This window comes from Aquarana catesbeiana, linkage group LG06 (genome assembly GCF_042186555.1).
Source record: "Aquarana catesbeiana isolate 2022-GZ linkage group LG06, ASM4218655v1, whole genome shotgun sequence".
NCBI classification, from domain to species: domain Eukaryota; kingdom Metazoa; phylum Chordata; class Amphibia; order Anura; family Ranidae; genus Aquarana; species Aquarana catesbeiana.
Genome location: NC_133329.1, coordinates 32,714,131 through 32,736,558, shown reverse-complemented (window position 1 = coordinate 32,736,558; position 22,428 = coordinate 32,714,131). Strand labels below are relative to the sequence as shown.

The 22,428-nt window shown below is 43.4% G+C and overlaps 1 protein-coding gene across 2 annotated transcripts in view; it reads left to right on the top strand.

Moving 5' to 3' along the window:
* The first annotated feature begins 3,476 nt into the window (after positions 1 to 3,476).
* Positions 3,477 to 22,428, top strand: part of LOC141148279 (interferon-induced very large GTPase 1-like) — a 31,838-nt gene continuing 12,886 nt past the window's right edge. Inside the window, exons 1-3 of one of the 2 annotated variants that reach the window (XM_073635557.1) lie at positions 3,477 to 3,775; positions 19,045 to 20,189; positions 20,268 to 21,825. In XM_073635557.1, the coding sequence (XP_073491658.1) occupies positions 19,071 to 20,189; positions 20,268 to 21,825 (2,677 nt within the window). In that variant the 5' untranslated portion in view covers positions 3,477 to 3,775; positions 19,045 to 19,070. Of the gene's footprint in view, positions 3,776 to 19,044; positions 21,826 to 22,428 lie in introns of both variants that reach the window. The other variant, XM_073635556.1, reaches the window with a different exon arrangement.

Below are 22,428 nucleotides of genomic sequence, written 5' to 3'. Positions count from 1 at the left end.
GAAGGAAAATGATAAATGGTGTTCAACATTTTTTACAAATAAATATGTGAAAAGAGTGTGTGTGTGTTTGTGTGTGTGTGGGGGGGGGGGCATTTTTATGGCGCCCCCCGGAGTCAATACTTTGTAGAACCGCCTTTCTCTGCAATTACAGATGCAAGTCTTTTTGGGGATGTCTCTACCAGCTTTGCACATCTAGAGAGGGACATTTTTGCCCATTCTTCTTTGCAAAATATCTCAAGCTCTGTCAGATTGGATGTAGAGAGTCTGTGAACAGCAATTTTCAAGTCTTGCCACAGATTCTCAATTGGATTTAGGCCTGGACTTTGACTGGGCCATTCTAACACATGAATATACTTTGATCAAAACCATTCCATTGTAGCTCTGGCTGGATGTTTCGGGTCATTGTCCTGCTGGAAGGTGAACCTCCGCCCCAGTCTCAAGTCTTTTGCAGACTCTAACAGGTTTTCTTCTAAGATTGCCCTGTATTTGACTCCATCCATCTTCCCATCAACTCTCATCAGCTTCCCTGTCCCTGCCGAAGAAAAGCATCCCCACAACATGATGCTACCACCACCATGTTTCACGGTGGGGATGGTGTGTTCAGGGTGATGTGCAGTGTTAGTTTTCCACCACGCATAGCGTTTTGCTTTTAGACCAAAAAAATCCATTTTGGTTTCATCTGACCAGAGCACCTTCTTCCACATGTTTGCTGTGTCCTCCACATGGCTTCTCACAAACTGCAAACGGGACTTCTTATGGCTTTCTTCCAACAATGTCTTTCTTCTTGCCACTCTTCCATAAAGGCCAGATTTGTGGAGAACACAACTAATAGTTGTCCTGTGGACAGATTCTCCCACCTGAGCTGTGGATCTCTGCAGCTCCTCCAGAATTACCATGGACCTCTTGGCTGCTTCTCTGCTTCTCTGAATACTCTCCTTGCCCGGCCTGTCAGTTTAGGTGGACGGCCATGTCTTGGTAGGTTTGCAGTTGTGCCATACTCTTTGCATTTTTGGATGATGGATTGAACAGAGCTCCGTGAGATGTTCAAAGCTTGGGATATTTTTTATAACCTAACCCTGCTTTAAACTTCTCCACAACTTTATCCCTGACCTGTCTGGTGTGTTCCTTGGCCTTCATGATGCTGTTTGTACACTAAGGTTCTCTAACAAACCTGTGAGGGCTTCACAGAACAGCTGTACTTATACTGAGATTAAATTACACACAGGTGGACTCTATTTTCTAATTAGGTGACTTCTGAAGGCAATTGGTTCCACTAGATTTTAGTTAGGGGTATCAGAGTAAAGGGGGCTGAATACAAATGCCCCCCCCCCCCCCCACACACACACACACACACTTTTCACATATTTATTTGTAAAAAATGTTGAAAACCATTTATCATTTTCCTTCCACTTCACAATTATGTACCACTTTGTGTTGGTCTATCACATAAAATCCCAATAAAAGACATTTATGTTTTTGGTTATAACGTGACAAATTGTTGAAAATTTCAAGGGGTGTGAATACTTTTTCAAGGCACTGTAGATAGATAGATAGATACTGTAAACAAATGGGGGAGGAGAGGAGAGGTGGACAGGGAGGAGAGGAGAGAGGGAGGAAGGAGAGGGTGGAGAAGAGGAAGAAAAGAAAGAAGGATGAGAGGATTGAAGCAGGAGGAGGAGGAGTGGAGAGGACAAGGAGAGCAGGAGGAGAGGAGGGAAGAGGAGGAGAGGAGAAGAGGAGGAGAGGAGGAGAAGAGAGGAGGAGGAGGGGTGAGGAGAAGAGAGGACAAGGAGAGGAGGAGAGGAGGAGAATAGGAAAGAAGAGAAGCAGGAGAGGAACGAAAAGGAGAGGGGGAGGAGGATGAGGAGAGGGAAAGGAGAGATGGAGGAGAGGATCGGTGAGGAGCGGATCGGAGAGGAGAGGAGGAGGAGAAGAGAGGGGGACAGGTGAGGGAGAGGAAAGGAAAAGAAAGGATGAAAGTATTGAAGAGCAGGAGGAGGAGGAGTGGAGAGGACAAGGAGAGCAGGAGGAGAGGAGGGGAGGGGGGGGAGAGGAGGAGGAGAAGAGAAGAAGAGGATGAGGAGAGGAGGAGGAGAGGAGGAAAAGAGAGGAGGAAAAGAGAGGAGGAAGAGAAGAGGAAAGATGGATGGAGGCGAGAAATAGACGGGGAGAGGAGGAGAGGGAGAGGAGAGATGGAGGAGAGGAACAGAGAGCAGAGGAGGAGGAGATGAGGAAGAGGAGAAAAGGAGAGGAGGAGAGGGAATGAGAGGAGAAGGAGGACAGGAGAGGGGGGAGAGGAGGAGAAGAGGAGGACAGGAGAAGGGGAGGAAAGGAAAATAAAGATGAGAGGATCAGAGAGCAGGAGGAGAGGAGTGGCAGAGGAGGAGGAGAGGAGATAAGAGAAGAGGAGGGGGAGAGGAAAGAATGAGCAGAGGAGGAGAGGAGGAGAAGAGGAAAGGAAAGAAGGAGGAGAGAAGAGGAGAGGGAGTGAGAAGGAGAGGGAGATGAGAGATGGTGGAGAGCAGAGGAGGAGGAGAGGGAGATGAGAGATGGAGAAGAGGAGAGGAGATTAGGAGGTGAGGAAGAGGAGAGGATAGGATAGGAAAGGAGAGGGAGAGGAGAGATGGAGGAGAGGAGAGATGAAGGAGAGGAGGAGAGGAGGACAGGAGAGGAGGCATAGAGAAGGAAGAGGAGAGGAGAGGAGGAGGAGAGGGAGATGAGAGATGGAGGAGAGGAGAGGAGAGGAGAGGGAGAGGAGGGGAAGATAAGGAGAGGAGGACAGGTGAGGAGGAATAGAGAAGGAAGAGGAGAGGAGGGGGGGAGAGGAGGACAGGAGAGGAGGCATAGAGAAGGAAGAGGAGAGGAGGAGGAGAGGAGAGGAGGCATAGAGAAGGAAGAGGAGATGAAAGATGGAGGAGAGGAGAGGAGAGGAGGAGAGGGAGAGGAGGGGAAGATAAGGAGAGGAGGACAGGTGAGGAGGAATAGAGAAGGAAGAGGAGAGGAGGAGGCGAGATGGAGGAGAGGAGGGGGAGAGGAGGGGAAGATAAGGAGAGGAGGACAGGTGAGGAGGAATAGAGAAGGAAGAGGAGAGGAGAGGAGGAGGAGAGATGGAGGAGAGGAGGGGGAGAGGAGGAAGAGGAGAGGAGGAGGAGAGGAGAGGGTGGAGAAGGATGACATAACATTGTTTATAAACACTGATCAGACAGGAGAAGTAATATTGTAAAGTAATCTTTTACTAGACCTAGAAGAAGTGTAATAAGTGTAGACATTGGTGTGGTTGATAGACGGTGTACAGATATGAGAGATGAACTTGTTAAATTATTTGACACTTTTGCACGGAATGTATTAAAGGAAAAATATGTAAAACTTCTACTTACATGAATACCTTCAGATTCCCTTTCAGTAAATGTAAAACTCATTGTGCGCACTCACTAAATCCTCCTCCAATTTCCCTTTAAATGGAAATGCTCAGTGATAGAAGTGCCTGCAGACACAGCGCACAGCTGACTGATAGGACAAGTCCAGGCACAGGGGACGCCGCTGCTGTACACAGACCCCCAATACAGCCACAGAAACGCGATAATGCAATATTCAAATCAAATTGTTGATTTCCAAATGGGATGGGAGGGGTCTGATCACCACATCTGATAGAAAATTCTACCGGATTATTTCATATCTGGAAATGTTCATCGCCCCGTACAGACCAAAGAGACGGCCCTTCTTCATTGGACGGACATGGCTGTCAGAATTGTGCTGATCCAGTGAGGAAAAGGAGGTGAAGTGAACTTTTCTTTATCTTCCTATAACATACCTTTAGTTTGTTACATTAGAATTTACTATTCTTTTAAAGGACCACTACACCCAAAGTCACCAAAGCTGTGAAAGAACTACTTATAACACCCACAGCTAGTAAGGAACGACCTCTCATCAGGGCAGAATATTTGATATTTGTAACTTTAGTGTGTTAGCTGCCATGATGGTTTTCATGCTTGGGATTACCAGAGAGGGTGTCAAAAGCCTCTTCAGCCCACGGAAGAATTTGCCCCCTTCCTGACCAGAGCGTTTTTTGCGATTCAGCACTGCGTCATTTTAATTGACAATTGCGCGGTCGTGCGACGTGGCTCCCAAACAAAATTGGTGTCCTTTTTTTCCCACAAATAGAGCTTTCTTTTGGTGGAATTTGATCACCTCTGCGGTCTTTTATTTTTTGCGCTATAAACGAAAAAATAGAGGGACAATTTTGAAAAAAAAGCATTATTTTTTACATTTTGCTATAATAAATATCCCCAAAGAATATTTAAAAAAACATTTTTTTTCCTCAGTTTAGGCCGATACGTATTCTTCTACATATTTTTGGTAAAAAAAAAAAAATCGCAATAAGCGTTTATTGATTGGTTTGCGCAAAAGTTATAGCGTTTACAAAATAGGGGATAGTTTTATGGCATTTTTATTATTATTTTTTTTTTTTTTTTACTAGTAATGGCGGTGATCAGCGATTTTTATCGTGACATTATGGCGGACACATCGGACACTTTTTGACACATTTTTGGGACCATTGTCATTTATACAGCGATCTGTGATTTAAAAATGCACTGATTCCTGTGTAAATGACACTGGCAGGGAAGGGGTTAACCACTAGGGGGCGAGGAGGGGTTAAGTATGTCCTAGGGGAGTGTTTTCTAACTGTAGCAGTGTGTGGCACCTCACTGATCTCTGCTCCAATCACAGGGAGCAGAGATCAGTGACACTTGTCACTAGGCAGAACGGGGAGATGCTTGTTTACATTAGGGGGGCGATCGCGGGTATCCCCGCAGCGATCGAGTCCAGCCTCGAGCTCCCGGCCGACGCGCGCGCAATGGCACGGCGGCAAATTCAAAGGGACGCACGGGTACACCCATTTGCCCAGCCGTGCCATTCTGCCGACGTACATCGGCGTGCGCCGGTCGGGAACCGGTTAACAAATGCTGTCCAGAGACCTGGAGGAGTGTGCAAGCAAAGGGTTAAGTCAACATATTGGAGGGTTGTTAATGTTAACCCCTTCGGGCCTAAGGGGTAAAACAAATGTTAATGCCTAAGCCCAATTTTGCTACTTTGACATGTGTTAGTAAAACTGTACTTATCTACTACCTTGTGCATCCAGGTGGATTATACCACTTTTTTTTTTTTAAGGACAAATTGGACTTTCATTTGGTGGTATATGGTAATGGATCTCTCCTTATTTTTTTCCTATTATCCAAGGAAAACAAGCCCAAAATAGTAAATAATTTTTTTTTTAAATTTAGCTATATATTTATTGCTACTACTATAACTTACCACCATAGAACAACCCACAATAAATTTTCTTGCTCCTGATGATGGCAGTGATACCACATATGTGTATGTTAGTTGTTTGTTTGTACCCGTAGTACAGCCCAGAAACCATAGTGCGTATTTTCCTTTTTTTTTTTTTTTTTATTCTACCTAAAACACACTGACATTGATTTTATTTACCACTTATGGACCAAGCCTCTTTTTGTGATTTGTTATTTACAAATTAAAAGCAGTTTTTTTTTTTTTTGCTAGAAAATTACTTAGAACCCCTAAACATTATATATTTTTTTTCTAACACCCTAGAGAATAAAATGGCGGTCGTTGCAATGCTTTCTGTCACACCGTGACAGAAAAGCGCACTTTTTTTGGAAAAAATTGAATTAAAAAATAAGACAACAGTAAAGTTAGCCCAATTTTTTTTTATATTGTGAAAGATAATGTTACGCCAAGTAAATGGATACCCAAGATGTCACGCTTCAAAATTGCGCCCGCTCGTGGAATGGCGTCAAACTTTTACCCTTAAAAATCTCCATAGGCGACGTTTAAAAAATTCTGCATGTTTTGAGTTACAGAGGAGGTCTAGGGCTAGAATTATTGCTCTCGCTCTACCGATCGCGGCGATACCTCACATGTGTGGTTTGACCACCGTTTTCATATGCGGGCGCTGCTCACGTATGCGTTCGCTTCTGCACGCGAGCTCGGCGGGACGGGGCGTGTTTAAAAAAAATATTTTTATATTGGGACGGGGTGCGTTTAAAATTTTTTTTTTCTTATTTATTTTACATTTAATTTTAGATTTTTACACTGTTCTTTTAAAAAAAAAAAATTGTGTCACTTTTATTCTTATTACAAGCAATGTAAACATCCCTTGTAATAGAAAAAAAAAGCATGACAGGTCCTCTTAAATATGAGATCTGGGGGGACAAAAAAGACCTCAGATCTCACATTTACACTAAAATGCAAAAAAAAAAAAATGTTGTCATTTAAAAATAATGAAAAAAAAATGGCCCTTTAAGAGCTATGGGCGGAAGTGACGTTTTGAGGTCACTTCCGCCCTGCAATGATACAGAGACAGGTGGGGGCCATCTTCTCCTCAATCATCTCCATGTCAGGCTAGGGAGAGGATCCGATCGCCTCCGCCGCTACTGAGGGCACCGGAGCGCAGCGGGAGGGGGGGCCCCTCTCCCGCCGCCGTAAAAAGTGATCTTGCGGCGAATCCGCCACAGAGACCACTTTTAACTTGAAGCGGACCGCCCACTGAAGAAGAGGATACCAGGGTTATGGTAGCTAGCTGCTGCCATAACAACGATATCCTTCTTCAAAGTACCGACGTATAACGACGGCGAGTGGTCCGGAAGTGGTTAAAAAAAAAATCCTGTCCAAAAATTACTGACCCTGACCTTTGACCCAAACACTAACCCTAGATCGAACCTTGATCTAGGCTTTTTTTTTTTTTTTTCATTTTTTTCTTTTTTTACCAACACTTTTTTTTCTCTTGTCCATTCACAGAGACAAAAAACACAGGGGCGGGTTTCACAGTGACTGATCACTGTTATTGCCAATCAGAGGCTATCACGGCAATCAGGTGACCTGGAATCAGACATTTTAGGTCCTGATCGTTAGAATGGGGCCCGGGGCTCTCAGTGCTGGGAGCACGCCGTGCGCCATATTACGACATCCAGTCCATCTTCTGTCAAAGGGGCATGACCGAAAAAGGTCTGCCGATCGGCATCTGATCAGCACTTTCAGTCAATGGCTGAGAACGCTGACCGGTGTGTTTTGGAGGGAGGGGGCATCCCCTTTGTCAGAACACAATAGTGCAGCAGGGCTATCTTTGTACTAACATCGGATTGTTAGTACAGGATCTCCTCCCAAGCTCTTCAGTTTTTTTTTTTTTTTTTTCGTTCAGCCTGCTGAGTTGAGAAAATAAAAATGATAGTGTGTACTAGGCTTTAGTGTGTGAGATACCGGGAGGATAATGCTTGCGATGGAGTTAGAGATATAGGGAAGGTGACCCTAGGGATGAAGTTAGATACAGTATCTCACAAAAGTGAGTACACCCCTCACATTTTTGTAAATATTTTATTTACATATTATATCTTTTTTTATTTTTTTTTTATTTACATATTATATCTTTTCATGTGACAACACTGAAGAAATGACACTTTGCTACAATGTAAAGTAGTGAGTGCACAGCTTGTATAACAGTGTAAATTTGCTGTCCCCTCAAAATAACTCAACACACAGCCATTAATGTCTAAACCACTGGCAACAAAAGTGAGTACACCCCTAAGTGAAAATGTCCAAATTGAGCCCAAAGTGTCAATATTTTGTGTGGCCACCATTATTTTCCAGCACTGCCTGAACCCTCTTGGGCATGGAGGTCACCAGAGCTTCACAGGTTGCCACTGGAGTCCTCTTCCACTCCTCCATGATGACATCACAGAGCTGGTGGATGTTGGAGACCTTGCACTCCTCCACCTTCTGTTTGAGGATGTCCCACAGATGATCAATAGGGTTTAGGTCTGGAGACATGCTTGGCCAGTCCATCACCTTTACCCTCAGCTTCTTTAGCAAGGCAGTGGTCATCTTGGAGGTGTGTTTGGGGTCGTTATCATGTTGGAATACTGCCCTGCGGTCCAGTCTCTGAAGGGAGGGGATCATGCTCTGCTTCAGTATGTCACAGTACATGTTGGCATTCATGGTTCCCTCAATGAACTGTAGCTCCCCAGTGCCGGCAGCACTCATGCAGCCCCAGACCATGACACTCCCACCACCATGCTTGACTGTAGGCAAGACACACTTGTCTTTGTCCTCCTCACCTGGTTGCTGCCACACACGCTTGTCACCATCTGAACCAAATAAGTTTATCTTGATCTCATCAGACCACAGGACATGGTTCCAGTAATCCATGTCCTTAGTCTACTTGTCCTCAGCAAACTGTTTGCAGGTTTTCTTGTGCATCATCTTTAGAAGAGGCTTCCTCCTGGGACGACAGCCATGCAGACCAATTTGATGCAGTGTGCGGCGTATGGTCTGAGCACTGACAGGCTGACCCCCCAACCCTTCAACCTCTGCAGCAATGCTGGCAGCACTCATACGTCTATTTCCCAAAGACAACCTCTGGATATGACGCTGAGCACGTGACCTCAACTTCTTTGGTCGACCATGGCGAGGCCTGTTCTGAGTGGAACCTGTCCTGTTAAACCTCTGTATGGTCTTGGCCACTGTGCTGCAGCTCAGTTTCAGGGTCTTGGAAGTCTTCTTATAGCCTAGGCCAGTGATGGCGAACCTTGGCACCCCAGATGTTTTGGAACTACATTTCCCATGATGCTCGTGCATTCTGAAGTATAGTGGAGCATCATGGGAAATGTAGTTCCAAAACTTCTGGGGTGCCAAGGTTCGCCATCACTGGCCTAGGCCATCTTTATGTAGAGCAACAATTCTTTTTTTCAGATCTTCAGAGAGTTCTTTGCCATGAGGTGCCATGTTGAACTTCCAGTGACCAGTATGAGAGAGTGAGAGCGACAACACCAAATTTAACACACCTGCTCCCCATTCACACCTGAGACCTTGTAACACTAATGAGCCACATTTTCACTTAGGGGTGTACTCACTTTTGTTGCCAGTGGTTTAGACATTAATGGCTGTGTGTTGAGTTATTTTGAGGGGACAGCAAATTTACACTGTTATACAAGCTGTACACTCACTACTTTACATTGTAGCAAAGTGTCATTTCTTCAGTGTTGTCACATGAAAAGATAGAAGAAAATATTTACAAAAATGTGAGGGGTGTACTCACTTTTGTGAGATACTGTTAGAGAAGGTGAACTTAGGGATGGAGTTAGAGATATAGGGAAGATGAACCTAGGAATGAAGTTAGATATTTAAGAAAGGTGACCTTAGGGATGAAGTTAGAGATATAGGGAAGGTGAACTTAGGGAAGGAGTCAGAGATATAGAGAAGAGGAACTAAGGGATGAAATTAGGGATATAGGGAAGGTGGACTTAGGGAGGGGTATATATATATATATATATATATATATATATATATATATATATATGTGGCAGTGGACAGTGTCAGTAGGGCAGGGATTGATGTCAGTAGTATATTTTTATTTATTTTTTATTATATTTTTTTATTTTTTACAATTGTATTATTTTTTACAATAATATATTATTATTACCGTATTTCTTTTTTTTTTTTTTTTACAATTTATTAGGAGCCCCAAGGGTCTGAACAGCCTTACTTTTGAGACAGAGGAAGGGACTGAGGACAGAGATTTCCCAATCCCTTTCTCTGCAGCCAAGCAGTAAGGGGAATCTGCACAGCACAGCGTGATTAGGGTGTGCCCAGGCACACTTTGCACCCCTATGACCTAGGGATTGATTTAGAGATATAGGGAAGGTGAACTTAGGGATGGAGTTAGAGATATAGGGAAGGTGAACTTAGGGATGGAGTTAGAGATATAGGGAAGGTGAACTTAGGGATGGAGTTAGAGATATAGGGAAGGTGAACTTAGGGATGGAGTTAGAGATATAGGGAAGGTGAACTTAGGGATGGAGTTAGAGATATAGGGAAAGTGAACTTAGGGATGGGGTTAGGGATATATAATGAAGGTGAACTTAGGGATGGGGGTTGGAGATATAAGGAAGGTGGACTTAAGGATGGGGTTAGAGATATATAATGAAGGTGGATTTAGGGATGGGGTTAGAGATTGGGGGCAAGGTGAACTTAGGGATGGAGTTAGAGATATAAGGAAGTTGAACTTAGGGATGGGGTTGGAGATATAGGGAAGGTAAACTTAGGGATGAAGCTACAGATATAGAAAGAGTGAACTTAGAGATGGCGTTATAGATATAGGGAATGAGAACATAGGGATGGGGTTACTGTGAGAGTTATAGGGAGGGTAACATTAGGGATATAGGTAGTGTGATAGATACAGGGGTTAGAGTTAGGGATAGAGTTAGTGGAAGAAATAAAGGGAGGGTAATGTTAGGGATAGAGTTAAGCTGGCTATAGATGATTCAATTTCTTTTTCGATCAGCCACTGGGCTGATTAAAAAAAAGTAAACAGTTTCCCCTTTCCACACAAGGGATGTTGATGGAGGAATCCTCCCCGCTGTGCTGTTGTATTCTGACAGCAGGGACTCCTCCACTATCAGAATTCACTGATTGCCTGCAAAAGCTGATCGAATGAACATTTTCCAATACTCCCATTCAACAAAAGTAAATTCTTAGATTGACTTCTGTCAAGCAGGAACCATGGGTGGATCAAAATTCATCCGGTTTCTGCTGAACTGGCAAAATTTAGATCTATTTATGGCTAGCTTTAGCATGAGAGGTTCGGGGAGGGGGTTAATGTTAGGGTTAAACTGGCCATAGATGGGTCATTTTTTTTCATTCAGCCAGTGGGTTGAATGAAAAAAGCGAACACATGCCTCTATCCTACCAGCTGGGACATTGTATACTATCCAGGGACTCACCTGCTGTCAGAATACACTGTTTTCCAACAAATCAAACAATGGCTTTCTGTCAAGCGAAGTCGGCCACACACTGACTGAAAGTGTTGGGGTCCCTGCTGATCTAGCTGGATTTATTCCATCTATGGCCAGCTTTACAGCTAGAGAGAGAGATACAGGGAGGGTAATATTGTTGATAGAATTAGTGTGAGGGATAAAGGGAAGGATAATGTTAGGGACAGAATTAGGCTGGTCATACATGGTTCAGTTATTTTCTTTCAGGCAGCTGGCTGAACAAAAGAAAAACTGAACCAATTCCCCCATCCACATATCTGATGTGGATGGGGGAATCCTTGCCAATGTGTCATTGAATTCTGACAGCAGGGAGACTTCCTAGCTTTCTAAATACACTGATCAGCGTGGTAGCTTATTGGCTGCATGCACTAATTAAAGGAAAAATTTCCAACAAGCCAGTTCATAAAAAGCTGATCAATAGATCCAATTTTCATGAATGGGAATGGCCATACATGGATCTAAATTCAACCTGTTCAACAGACATCAATGTTTGGCCAGATTTATTGTGAGAGATAGAGAGAGGGTCATGTTAGGGAGAGCGTTAAGCCGGCCATACATTGGATCAATATTTGGCTGGTTCAGCCATGTATGGGCAGGCTGAATGTACACAAGTCAATCTATCAATCAACTTGTGTACAACCAGCCTGTGGGAACATTTTCTGTGTGTATTCTAATGGCGGTGAAATCTCCCCAATGTCAGAGTACAATGGTCTCAAATGGGAGGGATTTCCCCATCCTCATCAAATGTGTGGATGGGAAAATCAAGTCATTTTCTTTCGTTCAACCCGCTGGCTGAACAAAAAAAAATGACTGGTGTATGGTCAGCTGTAGAGCTAGTCCCTAATGTAAGGGGTAGAGTTAGTGTTAGGGTTATAGGAGGGTTTAGTATGGTTAACACCTGGTGGGTTAAAGAAGATTAGTGTTAGAGCCGTGGGAAGGGTCAACTATTTCAATATTTGTTGTTAATTCATTTAGAAGATCTATACAATATAGACATTGTCACGGAACGTCCCTCACACTCCGCTTGAGTGCTTTTGTCACTTTATCACTTCCTCCCAGTCTGGATACAGATATCAGATATTCCAAATGCTCCCAAGCACAAAACAAGGCGACACTTGTTTCACTGCTAACATGGACTGACTTTTTATTTGAGATCTCACACAAATATATACAGCAGGATGACTAAAACCTAACCTAATTAACATGAGCTAATTATCTAATCCTTTATCTAGCCTAGGTGACTAAGAAACATGACCTTTTAGAACAGACTTGTGGTCACCGAGCTTCACACAGTAGTATTCTCACAATAGCAGGAGCTAATTACAATTAACAATACAAATTGTTCTCCCCCTCCTCCTCAGCCTAGTCATCAACAAACTATAGTAGGAGTAGACTGTCCCATTTTAAGCAATCAAAGACATACCCTCCAAGTCACCATTTCCCATATGGCATACACAGGGTCCCCAGAGTCTGTGTGTCCTGGGGGTCAAGGACCTGAATCCAAAGTAACACCACCTCAAGGGTCCCCAGGCATACAGCTCACAAAGAGCACCGTTCCCCCAAATGCCAGGGCCCATAATCGGTCGGCAAGAGGCTTGCATTCAGTCCCCTCCAAAAGCCTCTGTCCTGGCTAGGTCTGTCACATTTCTCCCCTTTCGGCAGGAGACTAACATAGTAGGAGACCCCAGAGGGGTTGACTCCGAAGTTAGTACATAGTTCCAGTCCTCTAATGCCTGTACCCACACAGTACCCCAAACAAATTGTTCCAAACAAAGCATTACTCACCCAGCCAACCTCTGCCTCTCTCATAGAACATACCTGCTGCTGGGGGGAAGTGCGGACTGGTCCTACCCCCCCGGAGTCCCTTTAGCCACAGGAGAGAAGACAGGGTGGCCAGGCTCAGTCCGTCATGCTGCTGGGCATCTGGGCCGACTGCCCAGCATGCCTGGAGTATACAGGAGGAGACTGAAGTCCCATCCACCTTTACAGGAAATCCATTGTTTGTTAGTGGAGGGCAGGGGCCAGCAGCGCTCTGTTCCGTTGCCAGCAGTTGAGCTGGGCGTAGGAGCTTCCCTACATCATCTGCTCCAGGTAACTGTTGGGGAGAGAGGCCAACTGCCGGCTCCCTGGAACTCTGCAGCTGTTGCCGGTGCTGGGCAGAGGTTAGTAGCACTCTGCCCGGTTGCCAGCACTTCTGCTGGTTTTCTGTCAGTGGAGACCACAAGCCCATCCACCGACACCAGATCAAGCTGTAGTTGTGAGGTGACGACTGCATTCTCTCCTTGGATCCTGATCTGCAGCTCGCGATAGACTGCCACCTCCTTACCCTGGGCCTCCACAATTTCTGCAGGTGTGGGGCAGAGGTCTTGGACCCTCTGTCCAGTTGCCAGTACTTCTGCTGGGGGTTTGCTAGTTGGTTCCTCCTCTACAGAAACGTCTATTAAATCCCCAGTCTCTGGAATTGCTAAAAGTGTGATGTCTTGGACCCTCTGTTCAGATACCAGATCTTCAGCTGAAGAAGTTTGTTGTAACTCCATAGATGCTGCTGGCAGAAAATCACATGTCCCTGTCAGTGTTGTGGGAGAAAGGCCGACTACCTCTTCTCTCAAGAAGGCCGAAGCCACTGTTGGTGCTGGGCAGAGCACAGTGAACTTTGGCCCTGATAGCAGCTCTTCTTCTGGAGGCTCATCAGGTTGTTCTTCCTCAGCAGAAAAGTCTATCAAATCCCCTGTCTCTGCAACTGATGTCTGGGAATAGAGGTTCACCATCTCCTGTCCATGGAACCCAGAAGATGCTATCAGTGATGGGCAGAGGTTAGCAGAGCTCTGCCCTGTTGTCAGCACTTCAGCTTTGGGGAAGGCAATCTCCAGATTTTCCACTGCCGATTCTCTGGCATGCTGCTGAACGTGTTCTAGCAGTTTTCTTTATGCCCTTTCCAGATACTGTTCCTTAGCAAATGGTCCAGATCAGGTTTGAGCTCTGAGACCCCTGCAAGACTGAGCATAGCCTCTCTATATTGTAGCAGGTCCTCAAGGGTAGGTTCCCCTTCATCGCCAAACACAAAACTATCTGTAAGGCTCTCCCACAGCAATCCAGGGCCTCATATCCCTCTGGAGAGCATGCTGTTGTCTCCCCTAAATATCCCTCCTCTGTGTGCCATTGCAGAGCCTGATAATGATTGTCCAGCTCTATCTCCTGCTGGACCAGCCTGTCCAACTCAGTCACCCATTGCTCCTGGGGCCACTCTCCCAAGAATGCCATCCGCAATGCCCGTTGGTCACTAGCCCTGTTTTATAACAGCTAGCTGGAGGGCTCCAATCCAGAGCTCCAAGCGAATTTGCTGCCTAAGCTGAAAGGACGATCCGCAGCAGCCCTGGGAACTTTGATGCCAGGTCCATATCTCTGCTGGGGTGACCAAAGTCTGCTATCCTGATCTTGGATCCAGGTGGAGGTTTGGATGTCCAGCTGCTTGCCACCAATGTAATGGAACATCCCACACATTGAGTGCTTCCGTCAGTATACCGCTTCCTAAATCCTGGAACACGAGATCCAATGGATCTGGCTATAGGAACCTCCAAGAACTAGACAACACCAGTCTTGGAGTACATCAGGACTAACCTTTTATTTGAGATCTCACACAAATATATACAGCAGGATGACTAAAACCTAACCTAATTAACATGAGCTAATTATCTAATCCTTTATCCTAGGTGACTAAGAGACATGACCTTTTAGAACAGACTTGTGGTCACCGAGCTTCACACAGTAGTATTCTCACAATAGCAGGAGCTAATTACAATTAACAATAACAGTGTTCTCCCCCCCTCCTCAGCCTAGTCATCAACAAACTATAGTAGGAGTAGACTGTCCCATTTTAAGCAATCAAAGACATACCCTCCAAGTCACCATTTCCCATATGGCATACACAGGGTCCCCAGAGTCTGTATGTCCTGGGGGACAAGGACCTGAATCCAAAGTAATACCACCTCAAGGGTCCCCAGGCATACAGATCACAAAGAGCACCGTTCCCCCAAATGCCAGGGCCCATAATCGGTCGGCAAGAGACTTGCATTCAGTCCCCTCCAAAAGCCTCTGTCCTGGATAGGTCTGTCACAGACATCTATGTATTACTGACACAAAGGCCATCGTTTAATAAGCAACTTGTTAAGTGGCACCATTCGCCCCCATTCACATGGGCGGACAGCGGCTGCGGTCCACTTGCTCAGCAGGAGATCTCTCCACTGATCTCCGCTGAGCAGACAGATGACAGGTCCGTGTCCGCTCCGTTCATGCAGAGCGGACACAGACACAGACTGCTCTGCTCTATGGGCGGCCAGATGTAACTGTCCCATCTGTTTGTTTACACCGACTGCCATCCGATCCACTGGACGGAAGGGGAACGATCCCCCACAATCTCTTTTTGGTGGATTGTATCCTTCTTCTATTGGCTGACTAATGTGCATTACATGTACTTCACTGCAACCTCAATGATGAAGCAACATAGTCTCGTCTACAAAAATGCACTGCAGGCATAAATGTACAAACAGAAAGACTTAAGACCTTTGTGGTAATTTTAAATTTTGTTAATTGATGAAAATTAACTATTAACACTTCTATTTCTGAAAGCATTCACCGTTTACAGCATTTTTTCACACCTGCCTGAGACTTTTGCACAGTACTGTATGTCATTTTTTAAATTTTTGTCCACATTTCCACTTTAAGTAGACCAGTCACGAGGGGAATAGAGGCTTCCTCGGTACTTTGAGTCACTGAGCTGAAACAAGCATGAAAACTGAGAAAGAGAACCCAGAAATGCTTCCATGTTGGTTCTTTGCCATTGACTCATATAGTATTGAAGCCAATGGATCAACATGACAGCTGGCATTTTCAGAAGGAGGGATCAGAAATTACAGAACACCATAATCCCCTGATGACATTTACTTGAAATGCCTTAAAAGTTCATCCTCCTGCTGGCAGGTGTGTGTTCAGCGGCAAAAAAAAATGACAATTAATATTCATAGCCGGGAGTGAGCTGTCTGTGCAGATCCCACGGCTTACACCAGAGATAGACAATGTAGTAAATCTAGTAACAGAACACTCCAGGCAGTTTCAAGCCATTAAAGCCATACTAATGTCACATGTGCTTTGGGTGCAGAATGATCGGTCCACCCAAAAGTGATATTTTATTTGGAGGTAGAGTCTTGTGAGCTAAGTGTATCCTATATGTGCAGGATGCTTTTTTAATCAATTTTTTTTCAAAATAAAAATGTGGCCAAGAGTTTGGCTTTAAGGCTATATATATATATATATATATAGATCTAGATCTAGATATATACACTATATTACCATAAGTATTGTGACGCCTGCCTTTACACGCACATGAACTTTAAAGGCATCCCAGTCTTAGTCCGTAGGGTTCAATATTGAGTTGGCCCACCCTTTGCAGCTATAACGGCTTCAACTCTTCTGGGAAGGCCGTCCACAAGGTTTAGGAGTGTGTCTATGGGGATGTTTGACCATTCTTCCAGAAGCGCATTTGTGAGGTCAGGCACTGATGTTGGACAAGAAGGCCTGGCTCGCAGTCTCCGCTCGAATTTATCCCAAAGGTGTCCTATCAGGTTGAGGTCAGAACTCTGTGAAGGCCCAACTCACTCATCCGTGTCTTTATGGACCTTGCTTTGTGCAATGGTCCGAATCATTTGGTGGAGGGGGGATTATGGTGTGGGATTGTTTTTCAGGGGTTGGGTTTGGCTCCTTAGTTCCAGTGAAGGGAACTCTTAAGGAGTCAGCATACCAAGACATTTTGGACAATTCCATGCTCCCAACTTTGTAGGAACAGTTTGGGGATGGCCCCTTCCCGTTCAACATGACTGCACACTAGTGCACAATCAAGGTCCATAAAGACATGGATGAGTTTGGGGTGTGTCAGAAACCATGAAATCAGGCCGAGACAGAAGTACAGTTAAATCACACTTGTTTAAAAATAAAGGTAAAAAGAACAAACATAGTCAAAACATAACTAAAGTTCAGTAACCAAAACGGATAATCAGCCAAGCCAGACGCAAGGGATCAGTGTAGTGGAACAGCAAGCAGGATCTAAAGCCAGAAGGGATGTCAGCAAAGCAAGTCTTGAACAGGATCGCAGGAGATAGTTTCTGCGATGTGACCAAGGAGAAGGCAGAGCTCCTCTGGACTGGACGGCTTAAGTAGGCTGGACTGACGAGCAGGATATCATCAACAGCTGAGTAACTGTGGAGAGATCAGAGCTGGCAATTAGCCGACAGCTGAGCGGCCAGCTCAGAGAAGGAAGGGCTAAGTCCAGCCCTGACAGGGTGGAGGAACTTGACTGGTCTGCACAGAGTCCTGACCTCAACCCAATAGAACACCTTTGGGAGGAATTAGAGCGGAAACTGCAGGACAGGCCTTCTTGTCCAACATCAGTGCCTGACCTCACAAATTCACTTTCAAAAAAATGGTCAAACATTCCCAAAGACACACTCCTAAACCTTGTGGACAGCCTCCCCAGAAGAGTTGAAGCTGTTATAGCTGCAAAGGGTGGGCCAACTCAATATTGAACCCTACAGACTAAGACTGGGATGCCATTAAAGTTCATGTGCGTGTAAAGGCATCCCAATACTTTTGAAAATATAGTGTGTGTATATATATATATATATATATATATATATATATATATATATATATATCTATATATATGTATATATATAGATATATGTATATATATGCAAAATTGATTTATCCTTATTTACCCATAATGCCTTTTAACCCCTTCCCGACCGGTGCACGCTGATGTACGTCGGCAGAATGGCATGGCTGGGCAAGTGGGCTTACAGGTATGTCCATTTGAATTCCCCGCCGTGCCATTGCGTGCGTGTGCCTGCCGGGAGCTCCGTGAGTCAAGTCGCAGGTCCCGCGGACTCGATCGCCGCAGGGATACCCGCGATCGCCTCACGGAGAGGACGAATGGGGAGATGCTGATGTAAACAGCATCTCCCCGTTCTGCCTGGTGACAAGTGTCACTGATCACAGCTCCCTGTCATCGGGAGCAGAGATCAGTGTAATGTCACAGCTAGCCCATCCCCCCTACAGTTAGTAATCACTCCCCTAGTACTGACTTAACCCCTCCCCGCCCCCTAGTGGTTAACCCCTTCACTGCCAGTGTCATTTACACAGGAATCAGTGCATTTTTATAGCACTGATCGCTGTATAAATGACAATGGTCCCAAAAATGTGTCAAAAATGTCCGACATGTCCACCATAATGTCGCAGTCACAATAAAAATCGCTGATCGCCGCCATTACTAGTAAAAAAAAAAATTAATAAAAATGCCATAAAACTATCCCCTATTTTGTAAACGCTATAACTTTTACGCAAATCAATCAATAAACGCTTATTGCGATTTTTTTTTTACCAAAAATATGTAGAAGATTACGGATCGGCCTAAACTGTGGAAAAAAAATGTTTTTTTATATATTTTTGGGGGATATTTATTATAGCAAAATGTAAAAAATAATGCGTCTTTTTCAAAATTGTCGCTCTTATTTTGTTTATAGCGCAAAAAATTAAAATTGCAGAGGTGATCAAATACCACCAAAAGAAAGCTCTATTTGTGGGGAAAAAAGGACGTCAATTTTGTTTGAGAGCCATGTCGCACGATCTCGCAATTATCAGTTAAATCGATGCAGTGCCGAATCGCAAAAAGTGCTCTGGTCAGGAAGGGGGTAAAATCTTCCGGGGCTGAAGCGGTTAATGAATGCATATGGATTAGGTCTGAATAATACAAAACAGCATTCTATGTGATTTAGATTTTATTTCAGTAGCTTTTATTCTGGGGAGGGTGTTCAATGATATAACAGTTAGCCGCTAATGGGGAAATCTTTGAATTTACATATGTAATACAGTACCAATAAAATATGCTGCAGCAATATAAATTGTAAATTAAATTAAAAAATAACTTATGCTAAAATAAACATTTTAAATGCAGTACTTGGTCATATACTATACACCATAGACTCCATTTACATTGTTGAGTGGCTACTATTCCATTCTTCTTTAAAGACGAGAGAGAATAATATGAAAATTACAATTAACATGAAGATTTACTGTATGCCTAGTACTAATAATGCAAAACCTGCCTATTGGAATCCATTGGATTTTAATACCAATTCTTGTTTTCCAGGTTGAGGGATAATCCAGATTACCAGTATGGATCCAGACCAAGAGGGCTTTTATCACTATCTTCTTCAGGAAGACATCTATAACAAGGAGGAAATCAGTCAGCAAGAGAACATGAAGGAAGGGTTGAGGAATAGTAAGCAAAAGAAAGAGAACACTAATATGAAAACCTTTAGTCAAGAAGAGAATATCCAGCAAGATGAAGAGAACACCTGTGAAAAAAATAGCATTGACCAAGAGAACAAGAATACCAAGCAAGAAACCCCCCATCATGAAAACATCAACCTAGAGGAGGAGAACTTCAATCGTGAGGAGCGCACTAATGAAGAAGAAGAGAACGTCAAACAAGAAGAGCAGCTCAAAAATATTGAGAAGATCACAAATCAGGAAAAGGAGGTCAACAATAAAGAGGAGGTGATTATCATTCAAGAAGAGGAGCTACACAATAAAGAGGAGGAGATCAACAGTCAAGAAGAGGAGGTTACTAATAAAGAGGAGAAGGTCATCAGTCAAGAAGAGGAGGTTAATAATAAAGATGAGGAGATCATCAGTCAAGAAGAGCAGGTTAATAGTAAAGAGGAGAAGATCATTAGCCAAGAAGAGGATGTTAATAGTAAAGAGGATAAGATCATCAGTCAAGAAGTGGAGGTTAATAATAAAGAGGAAAAGATCATTAATCAGAAAGATGAGGTTAATAATAAAGAGGAAGAGATCATGAACCAAGAGATAAAGGTCAACAATAAAGAGGAGGAGATCATCAATCAAGAAGAGGAGGTTAACTATAAAGTGGTGGAGCTCATTAATGAAGATGAGGAGGTTAATAATAAAGAGGAAAAAAACAATAATCAAGATGTAAAGGCCAACAATAAAGAGGAGGAGATCATCAGTCAGGAAGAGAGGGACTATAAAGAGGAGGAGATCATTAATGAAGAAGAGGAGGTCAACAATAGAGAGGAGAAGATCATCAATGAAGAAATAAAGGTCAATGATAAAGAGGAGGAGATCATCAGTCAAGAAGCGGAGGTTACTAATAAAGAGGAGGAGATCATCAGTCAAGAAGAGGAGGTTACTAATAAAGAGGAAAAGATCATCAGTCAAGAAGAGGAGGTTAATAATAAAGAGGAGGAGATCATTAATGAAGAAGAGGAGGTTAATAATAAAGAGGAGAAGATCCAAGAGATAAAGGTCAACACTAAAGAGGAGGAGATCATCAATCAAGAAGAGAAGGTTAACTATAAAGTGGTGGAGCTCACTGATGAAGATGAGGAGGTCAACAACAAAGAGGAAAAGAGCATCAATCAAAAAATAAAGGTCATCGATAAAGAGGAGGAGATTGTCAATCAAGAAGAAGAGATTAACAATGAAGAGGAGGAGGTCATTATTCAAAAAGAGAAGGTCAGCAAAAAGGAGGAGAACAATAATCAAGAAGAGAAGGTCAACAAAAAAGAAGAGGAGATCAACAGTCAAGAAAAGGTTAACAATAAGGAAGAGGAGATAATCAATCAAGAAAAAAGGGTTGACAATAAGGAGGAAGATATTATAAATCAGGAAAAGGAAGTCGTCATCAAAGCAGAGATGAACATATATCAAGACAATTTTGTTAACAATAAAGAGAATGAGATTATGAAAGAAGAGGAGCTCAATAATAAGGAGAAGGCGAGCACTGTTCAAGAGGAGGAACTCCACAATAAAAATCATGAGGATATTAATAAGGATGAGGGAAATGTCAATCTAGAGGAAAATATATTCAGTTATGAGAAAGAAAATAGTCAAGAGAATCTCAGCCATGAGAGGGAGACCAATTATGAAGAGAAAATCAATCATGAAGAAGAAATCGCCACTCAAGGAGAAAAGGAAATCACCCAACAGAACATCATTGTAAAAGAGGAGAGCATAAGTCAAGAAGTTGAGAAATTTACCAACAAAGGAAATGCAAATCAAGAGACAGAAAATCTCAAACAAGAGAACATTAATCAAGAGAAGGAAATCATCTATAAGGAGGAGGGCATTAATGAATGCAATGCAGAGCCATCAAACCTCAATCAAGAGAGCATTTTTCCAGAGCAGGAGAAGATCAATCATGAACAGCTGACAATCATTCATGAGACAGAGAAACAATTAGGTCAGCAGAACATAAATCAAGAGGAGGAGAAAATAATTCAAGAAGAGGAGAACATCAGTCATGAGGAGGACATAGACAATCAAAAGGAAGAAAGCATTAGTAAACATAACATTAGTCAAGAAGATGACCTTTCAGATGAAGTTGATAACATCATTCAAGAGAACATAAAGAACAAGACTCAGAGCCTCAGTCAAGAAAATGGGAACTTCAATAAAGACCACACCAGTCAAGAAGATGAAAGTACCAGTATACAAAATGGTAATGCCAATAAAGAGGACGCCAAGCCAGAGGAAGCCAACCCTCAAGAGAAAGAGGACACCGCTCAAGAGAAGGAGAACATCAATGAGGAGGAGAGAACAATTCAAGAAAATGAGAGCAGCAGGCTAGAAACAGAGAACGTTAATGAGGGAGAAAATACCAGGCAAGAGGAGGAGAACGTTAGTAAAGAAACCCTCAATCAAGAAGAGGAGAATATCAACCAAGAGAAAGTGGAGCAAATCATTGAAGAGAAAGTGGATACACTAAAAGAAGAAATAATAGAAAACATGCAAAATGCAGTTATTCCAGCATCAGAATCTATCTCCAAAGACTTTTTTGACCATCATGAGGAGAACAATCTGAACATTTCAGGATCATCAGACCTAGAAGAATATTTCTGGGGCTGTAAGTACATTATAAAGTTCTCTTTTTGTGTTGTCTTTAAGTGGTAGTAAAACCTTATGTGACATTATTACATACAGGTAAGCTCATAGTAAGGCTTACCTGTAAGTAAAATGAATATCTCCTAAAACGTGCACCATTTAGGAGATAGTCCAGCGAGCAGCAGGCGGTAATATCACGGCACATGTGCTCTGACGGAACGGCAAACCGGTGCTATTTTTTCAGAGCTCTGTGCCGTGTCCAGGGCTCCCACACGCCTGTGCGGGGATGACGTCATTGCGGCTTGGCCAGTCAGAAGGCCAAAGCCCACATACCTGAAAGTAAGACCGGGTGAAGATAGAAGCCCTGTCAGCTCGCCGCTGGAGGGCTTCATTGTAACGCAAGTACTTCATAATGATACTAGCACATTATGACATTACCTTGCAGGGGAAAACCTTTTTTTTTCTCAGAAACTTTACTATCGCTTTAATGATTTTATCAATTCATTATATTTTCTAATGATAGAATTGCATACACTATTCTGTATCCTCTCTTCTCATGATGTTAGATAGGACAGCAGCAAGTAGCACTGGTGACTTTTAAAACACAAATCCATTTTCTGCAGAT